Source organism: Asparagus officinalis, chromosome 8, assembly GCF_001876935.1.
Source record: "Asparagus officinalis chromosome 8, Aspof.V1, whole genome shotgun sequence".
NCBI lineage: Eukaryota > Viridiplantae > Streptophyta > Magnoliopsida > Asparagales > Asparagaceae > Asparagus > Asparagus officinalis.
The window spans coordinates 15764475-15773387 of NC_033801.1; the positions used below are offsets into that span (position 1 = coordinate 15764475).

Below are 8913 nucleotides of genomic sequence, written 5' to 3' on the forward strand. Positions count from 1 at the left end.
AATGTATTCCTCTATACATCACAACAATAATAGTAACTCAACAATTGATCGATATGTTTTATTTATTAAAAAAAGATTATAATCCTCTCATGAATAAGACATCTCCCATTACAATATGGGGATAAAATAATTCAATTTGGATGTGTTTATGATTTCTTTGATACACTAATTGCTCATTAGTTTAGTAAACCTAGTTGGCACTCTTCTCCACATAAAAGAGAGATGTTTTTGGACCCTACATATATCGTTCATAAAGTTTGGGGGTGCATATTAGATATTACGCTTTCGGGCACTCCTGTCAAAAAGGTTGAAAAAAAAAGAAAAGAAGAAGAAGAAGCTTTTGGGCCTTATTTCTGACTTCAAACATGCACGTGACACGGGCGTGCACGCCAGCAGGTCGGGTTACCTTGGCTGCATGCGGCACGAGGTGTTCCTCCACGCATCGTACCCTCCGTCAATGGTTCATCGTAGCCTTAAACCTACCGCAGTACACTATAATACCTCCCTTCGTCATGCGGAGAAAACAACAACGTCGCGATCCAATCACCGCCGATCCTTCTTTTCTCACCCCTTTCCTACTTAAAAACCCGCCACTGTCGGTGATATTATCGCTCGCCTTTCCATTTCAGTGGGTTTTCTCCCTCTAAATTTATCGTTTCGTTCCGTTTCTAGTTGATTTTACAGTCTGATCCCTCAAGTTTCTTGAAATTTCAGATTGAGGACTTCAGATCTCATGGCTTCGATGATCTCGCTTGGCCTTACTTCGACCGCCGCGTCGCCGGTGGTTGCTCTTCGAGAGAATCCTAAGGTATCAGTTTGTTTTGTTCCTTTGTTTTAATTTTTGATTTGGATCATGAGTTGGTCACTGGAAATGAGAGAATTGTGTAATTTGAGCAGAAGATTGGGCTTGGGAGGAAAAAGAGCGGCGATCTCTTTTTAAAGGGGAAGGTAAAGTTAGGGTTTTGTGATTATAATTGATTTTATCAGATGTGATTCTATTGGGTAATTGGCGAAAAGATTGCTTTTTGACTGTTTAACTGGTTGATTAATGAGCCGAAACTTGCTGGATTTTGTTCTTTAACATTTTCTTAAAGTTAGTAATTACTAGTTTACTATGTTTTCTCCAAAGGTTATGACAAATATGGAAGTTGGCAAGTTGCCAGTTGCTTCCTAGTCTTTTATTTACTATGTTATTTACTATGATGTCATAAACTGGAGGTGGATTAGATCCTAAGCTGATAAAGTTTTAACTTTGGGATCTCAATGCCTAAAGAAAGTGGAATGGATAAATTCAAGATTTTCCTGGCTTCCAGCAATTCACTTGTACTTTTTGAGAAAGGGGCTAAAATTTTGTAATAATAATGGGTTTAGAAGAGCGAAAGGTAGAACCAGAAAGGCTAATACAAGTGAATGCAACAGCATTAGAAGTTTAGAACTGTGATTTATAACTTCCTTCGGGTAAAAAAAGTAAAAGAATCTCATAAAGTTGCATCATAAAGAGATGGGTTGAGATTGAGTTTCATGGTTTAGGACAAACCTTGTTGGCTGCTCGTCTTAGACATTGGGCCATCTCTTCCTTTGCTCATTATTATGGATGGCTTTCAATGTCTTTTATCAGAACGTGATCTCTTATTAAACAATGAGCTTCTGCCCTCAGACCAGAAAAAGTATGGACTCATGTAACGAATTTCCGACTTCGACTGACCGCTTGCTCATGCTGTCACACGTTTACCAGAGTACTACTATCAGTCTTAACTATAATGATCGTGGCACCTGAAAGAGTAAAATTATGTAAGCCAACTTCTCATTATGCTGTTGCTGGCGTTAGGTTTCTTCTTAGTGTGTTTCCTCCTAGATGATGGTACTTGTAACATTTATGGTTGTGGCTCTAAAGCTTGGGATGCTGACTGAGTTCCACGCGATGCAAATGAGTATTCAAAATAGACATAGAAGTATGGTCATTATCCGATGTCACCTGGGTACTTGTAATTTGAAGCCATACTCGTACCGGACATGTACCCATACCCGTACCCAAACTTCTTGGGCACTCCTTACGTGTATGCATACATTCGTTCAATCATGTACTCAATCATACACTACATATTTTAATTTAAAATAGTTGTCATACATTTTTTTGATGTATATCCTACACTTAAACATTCACTTCTTGAGAGTTATTAGACATAGGTCTGGTTCTGAATTATGATTTTGAAGGGTTGTTTGAATGTCTAGTTAAAAAACTAGTGATTTTCCAATTTATAATCCACATAATAAAAGAAATATTTTTATGTTACAGGAAATTTGTCCTTGTTCCCATATAAATTATTAATTCCAATACATAATATATGTGTATATAAATATTTATATAGCTGTGTTGTACCCTACTTTTTATAAATTTACCGTGTCCCATACCCATGCCGCTATCCATATCCGTACCTGTGCAACATAGTTAATATCTGTTCTTTAAGGATTTCTGCAAATAGGAAACTGATTATGGTGGAACGGCATGTTTGTCTTTTGACAGGTGTTGATTACTGGTAAAGATTGATATAACAAATTTCTGAAAAAATGGTTGTGTTAGAGAACCTAGTTCACGTTGTGTGTCAGGTTGTTTTATTATTATTTTTTGGGGAAAGAGGAATGTGGCGATGGTGGAAGGGGTCGGGAGGAAAGAAAGGAGTCTCCCAAGAACCCAACGCTTTATTGGCAACAAGAAGGTGTTTGAACCACAAATATGTGATTTGAATTTCAAGTGCTTGAATGGTGCAATCATCTTCTGTCACTTATGCATCTCTAAACTTTCTCTGTTCTCATGTCCTATTTATTTCCTTCTCTTGGCAGCTCTGAATTTTATTCATAATGTTTATCTGTCCTTGTAAAAAATTTCTGAGTTCAAAAGCAAATCAAGCTGATATCTCATGACATACTTTTCTTATCCTGTATAGTATAAGGATATTAGAATGCAATTGCTTTTTTGCTCTTTGGCTCAATTTGGCCTTAGGGACTGGTTAACTCACAACTAGTAACTTATTGTCTTGCTTGTTTGTTCACAGTCTAAGGCTGGTTATAAGTCGTCATGCTTGCATGCATTTAAGTTATACAACTGATACAGCTGAACTTCTAGCATCAATTTGTTCACTCGTTTATCACAAGGCCGTCCCTTGCCCTCTTTGATTAGGAAAATTTACTAACTCATGGAGAGTTGACCTTTATCCGGTGATCAAGTCTAGTCGATTCTTGAGCTTACTTCAATATTGAGTCATGTTGGGCCGTGTTTGATCAGCTTGCATTGATGATAATGATGATTACACACTAAAAGTTTGGTTTGTAAATCGAAGGGCTCAAATTGGTGTGTAGAATTTTGAACAAGGATGAAACATCTGGTTAAATTATACGTGACAAACAATTCTGAAAAAAATTTGATATGCTGATGTGACACTGTTCCTTAGGAACAAAAGATGGAAGAAGGGTTGTTTAAGAAGACCAGTGATAAGCAGAGAGTTGTTTAACAAATATTGTACTCTTTCTTGTTTTGTACATAACTCAATATATTTGCAAATTTCCTCGTGACAAATAATGCAGAGCTGTATGCTGTATCTCTAATTTTGCATTAAGTTTGCATGGAAATATAAATCTAGCTAATTTTGTTTGGCAGTCTTCTGGACGAGTACGAATGGCTGTTGTGGTTAATGTTTCTCGTTTTGAGGGAGTGACTATGGCTCCACCAGACCCAATTCTTGGGGTTTCGGAAGCATTCAGAGCAGACACAAGTGACATGAAGCTCAACCTTGGGGTGGGAGCTTACAGAACAGAAGAACTCCAGCCTTATGTGCTGGATGTTGTTAAAAAGGTATGTATGCACATATTCAGACAAGATGTTTGATAATCTTAGATTCTTACTACATTAAGAAGAAGAGATGTTTCCAGTATGGACTATTGAAGTAGGTGCTACATATACTTAATGACTTAGTTATCATGCAGGCAGAAAATCTTATGTTGGAAAAAGGTGACAACAAAGAGGTATTTCGAAAAGACTGATTGAATTTTGTGAAATACATCCCATCTGTGATTCCTTGCTGACCAAAAGACCCATTGTCTTGCAGTATTTACCTATTGAAGGATTGGCTGCATTTAATAAGGTTACTGCAGAGTTGTTGTTAGGAGCTGACAATGCAGCCATCCAACAAGGAAGAGTATGTAATACTGTTCCTTGATTTGTTTTAGGTTTATTGTTTAGTTAGTGTAAACACAAGTAAAATCAGGTTTTCTTCCTGCTGCTTATGGGTATGCTTGCTTCTGTTATTAGGTTGCCACTGTTCAGAGTCTTTCTGGGACTGGGTCCCTTCGCCTTGCTGCAGCATTTATACAAAGATATTTCCCTGATGCAAAAGTTTTGATTTCATCTCCGACTTGGGGTAAGCATATAAGCTGCTTGAACTTTCATTTGGCTGATTCTGCAAGAGATCCTGAATTTTCCTTACCAAAATTCTTTGCATTTGAACAGGTAATCACAAGAACATTTTCAATGATGCCAGGGTGCCTTGGTCTGAGTACCGATACTATGACCCTAGAACTGTTGGTTTGAATTTTGATGGAATGATAGCAGATATAAAGGTATGACTATTGATACCAGGATCCTATCTTTTGTTCCCATCTAGCATTTTTGGTTACTATAAACTCTTAGGGTTCTCACTGTGGATGGAAATGATTTTGAATGAGCCACCTTTCCCATTCTTCAACCTTTTGAAATTCTCTTTGGTTTTTGAATCTCTTAAAACTTATCAACTTTCTGACAGATATCTAACAGGTTTCAATTTCTCCTAGTTCCACAACTGATTTACATTTTTCGCTTTCTCAGCCTCTGTTGCTATCTTACAGCTGGAGCTTTTATTGCATGTTTGATTCTTATTTTCAGTTTATTTTGTGGAATCTATTGATTGCATTCAATACACAATTCCTGTTCTCTTGGACCTGGAAAGGAAATGACTGGATTTTATTATAGTGTTTTAATGAACAAATGCATTCCTTAGGCTGCACCAGATGGATCTTTTATCCTTTTACATGGTTGTGCTCACAACCCAACTGGCATAGACCCAACTCCTGAACAGTGGGAGAAAATTGCTGATGTTATCGAAGAAAAAAACCACATTCCTTTCTTTGATGTGGCATACCAGGTACCATGTTTCTGACTCTTCTGTGGGTAATGCATGAGCTAACCATTAAGTTCATACCAGGGATTTGCTAGCGGAAGCCTTGATGCTGATGCATCGTCTGTTAGATTGTTTGTTGCACGTGGTATGGAACTTCTGGTTGCCCAGTCATACAGTAAGAACCTGGGCTTGTATGCTGAAAGGGTTGGAGCCATCAATGTTGTTTGTGCATCCTCAGATGCTGCAGCTAGGTAATTTCTTATGCTTGAAAGTTCTTTTGAAGTTCAGTTGTTCAAATATATAGCTTTCAGGAATCTGAAGTTGTTGCTGTGGTCAGTTGGCTATCAGGTGTACAGAGGCAACATGGGCATAGTTGCAGACTGAAAAAAAATACACACGCGCACAAGTGAATATATTAATAAAAAATAAATAGACAAATGTAAGAAAGAATTGCATTTGAGGTCTTTATGTGAAATTAATACAATAATTTTCCAAGAAATATATTACTTTCAGTCTTTCATTTATCCTTACCTGTGATTTTTTCCGTCCTTTTTATTTCATCGTAATTTTCCTGTCTTGTTTATTTATTTATTTTTTTCCCTTCTGTTTTTTTCCTTATTTAGTGTTCTCTTAATAGATTTTAAGCAAAGTAAATTAGATTTCCTTAGCCAGTCCAGATGCTAGCCAGTGGCCAATTCTAGGAAATTCTTTTGGGTGGCTTTTATTAATAAGCTCAAGCTATTCTATTTTTGATCAAGTCAAACAGTTTAAACAGAAATTCTCTTTTAGTAAAATTTTAAGTGATGCATGCCATTAAGTTCAAATTAAAATTGGTGAATTAATTTATTTCCTAAGAGATTTCCATCATAACAACTCTTGAGTTATTCTGAAATCCTTTCCTTTTGTATAGACATATTTCATCATGGGCATTGGTGTCACATTGTATATATATAATTTTTATTATGTTTTGGTTACTCAGGGTCAAGAGCCAGCTGAAAAGGATCGCTCGGCCTATGTACTCAAATCCTCCTGTTCACGGCGCAAGAATAGTTGCTAATGTTGTTGGAGACTCCACTCTTTTCAACGAATGGAAAGCAGAGATGGAACAAATGGCAGGACGTATAAAGAATGTGAGACAAAGACTCTTTGACAGCCTCTCTGAGAAAGATAAGAGTGGAAAAGATTGGTCTTTTATTCTCAAGCAGATTGGCATGTTCTCCTTCACCGGCTTGAATAAAGCACAGGTAACTCACTCCCCAACTGGCAAAGATTCATCCGGTAAACTGTTTGTTTTTCCTTTCCCCCCTTCCGATTTTCTGAGTTTTGCTTCTTGTTGCATCACCAGAGTGACAACATGACAAACAAATGGCACGTGTACATGACCAAGGACGGTAGGATCTCTTTGGCTGGGTTGTCTCTGGCCAAGTGCGATTACCTCGCCGATGCCATCATTGATTCTTTCCACGATGTCAACTAGACAGCGTTGGTGAATTAATTGGTTGTTGTTGTTCAATACTGAAAGCTGTAGTCTGGAACTTTTTGGTCTTGTTCCAGTCTAATTGAGTCAATTAGAGTAGTCAGGGTCGTTGCTTTGATGCAAATAAATGAATATTTCGCAAAATAATTGTTTTTTAAAGTCAAAACTTGATTTCTGTAAAAGTACAGTACAGCTGAAGGTTCCATGAAGTGTTTCGACACTTGGTTTTAGGTTGCTTTTTTCTGGTTGAGATGGATTCAGGGCCTTTTGAGTTGATGCGTTGCCAGAAGAACAGAGGTGGGGATGCATATGAAGGGGCCCTACAATGGGAAAGATGAAATGAGTGTAATTGTGGAATCAAAAGTTGGAGGAAGCGATGAGGAGCATACCGTAACCAACCTGATTACGTACGTGTTATCCAGCTGTCATTGGGTTAGTAGAGTTCTGCTATCAATTTCAAGAAGTTAAAAACTGATTTTAACCTATAAATCTAAAAACATTTACATGTAAATCTGTAAAGATCATATCATACTCTCTTTAAAAGTACTGAGTTCGGGAAAATCTTTTCATTGTTAATATTATCCTTAATTTTTTTTGAATGTTATATTGTTATCACAATCTATTCTAATTATTCTATATTCTTTGAATTGGTAATTAAATGATTTATTTTATTCATAACGAGACTAAACATGTTATTGGATAAAGGAGATATGTTTGATATAATTCAAACCATTTACTTATTTCAGTTCACAGAGAAATCTAAAAAACATATGCTAGCTAGCATCTAAAAGTTTTTAGACTTTGCATAAAAAATTCTCCCAAGTTTTTTAAATAGCAAAAATACCCTTACAAATTTAAAATTTTATTAAAACATCTTAAAAATTATAAATTTTACTTATTTCAATTCAGTGAGAAATCTGAAAAACATCGTAAGTTTTAAAAATTATAAAAACACCCCTAAAAATTCAAAATTTGTAAAAAACGCTTTGAAAATTTTAAACCTATAAACACACTAAAAACCTACAAATAACACAAACAACCCTTGAAAATTTATAAAATTTGTAATAAACACTCTAAATCTTTTTACAAATTACAAAATAAAACCCTTAAAATTATAAAATTTATAAAAATCATAATAATTTCTAACCAAACAATACATTGAAAATATAGAAATTATGAATATCCCCTACATAATTTATAATTTATAGAAAACACCCTTAAAGTTTCAAAAGTTACAAACAAACACTCAAAATTCAAATATTACAAAGAACACCTTGAGAATTTCAAACTTATTAGTATATTGAAAACATAGGAATTATAAATAGTCTATAAACAATTTACAATCTGTATAAAAGACATAAGTTTAAAAAATTATAAAAAACCCCTAAAATTCATAATTTACAAAAAAACACCATGAGAATTTCTAACCTATAGACACTAAAATGAATATACAAAATTACTAACAACCTCTAAAAAATTAAAAATTTCCAAAAACTATCATGCTCCCTTTAAAAGTATATGTTTAGGAAAAAAAATTTCATGGTCAATATTATCCATAACGTTTTTGGAAAGAACATAACTAATTAAAAATCTATTAAATTTGAAATTTATAAAAAAAACACCCTTAAAGTTTAGTACATTGCAAATTACCCCTCCAAAGTTTAAAAATTTTCAATAATTTTTTGTAATTTCTTGATTTTAATATAATGTTTAATAGTTTTATGTATTTATAAATTATAAAATTTTAGGATGTTTTTTATAACTTTTAAAACTTTTGAGGATGTTTCTTTTATAGTTTTCTAATTTTTATTGTGCTTTCAATGTAATGCATAGATACACCAATTAACGATGATATTGAAGAGTAAGTCGTTCTTAAGATGTATTAGGCCACACATTACTATTCCTAGGCAGTATAGTTTATATATGCAAAAAATTTCAGACAATATATATAGTGGTTAAAATGATTTTGACTTTAGTGTACTATTTTTTATAAATTATATTTAATGTGAACTCATCATATAATTTTAACTATGGTTGTCATAATTTTAATATGTTTGATTGATTGACTATATAGATATATAGACCATAGATTATTTTATTTTCTCGCATGAACTAATATTTGACGCTTAATAATTTAAATTATTATTTTTAATTTTAATATAAAGAGGAGCTCTAATAATATTTATTTATTTACCTACAGGATAATACAATCTCAATTCTTATTTTTTGCTTAAGACTTATTTCATAGTACACGTACTAAATTAGTAACTAAAATAGTAATTATTC

At 34.2% G+C, this 8913-nt stretch overlaps 1 protein-coding gene across 2 annotated transcripts; it reads left to right on the forward strand.

Moving 5' to 3' along the window:
* Positions 477–6861, forward strand: LOC109819422 (aspartate aminotransferase, chloroplastic). Of its 2 annotated transcripts, XM_020385143.1 has the most exons (12): positions 477–628; positions 715–808; positions 898–948; positions 3656–3850; positions 3982–4020; positions 4104–4193; positions 4307–4415; positions 4505–4614; positions 5031–5174; positions 5235–5401; positions 6130–6394; positions 6496–6861. In XM_020385143.1, the coding sequence occupies exons 1-12, from the start codon at positions 513–515 to the stop codon at positions 6625–6627; spliced, it is 1512 nt and encodes a 503-aa protein (XP_020240732.1). In that variant the 5' UTR covers positions 477–512; the 3' UTR covers positions 6628–6861. The 2 variants fall into 2 exon arrangements, with proteins under 2 accessions (XP_020240732.1, XP_020240733.1); XM_020385144.1 differs by lacking the exon at positions 898–948.

What these genes read in the sequence shown, in the direction of transcription:
- LOC109819422 (XM_020385143.1), top strand. Translation starts at nt 513, where the DNA reads ATGCGGAGAAAACAACAACGTCGCGATCCAATCACCGCCGATCCTTCT. An exon ending in TCGCTCGCCTTTCCATTTCA is followed by an intron (nt 629 to 714) that starts GTGGGTTTTCTC and finishes TTGAAATTTCAG; the next exon opens with ATTGAGGACTTCAGATCTCA. An exon ending in CCGGCTTGAATAAAGCACAG is followed by an intron (nt 6,395 to 6,495) that starts GTAACTCACTCC and finishes TTGCATCACCAG; the next exon opens with AGTGACAACATGACAAACAA.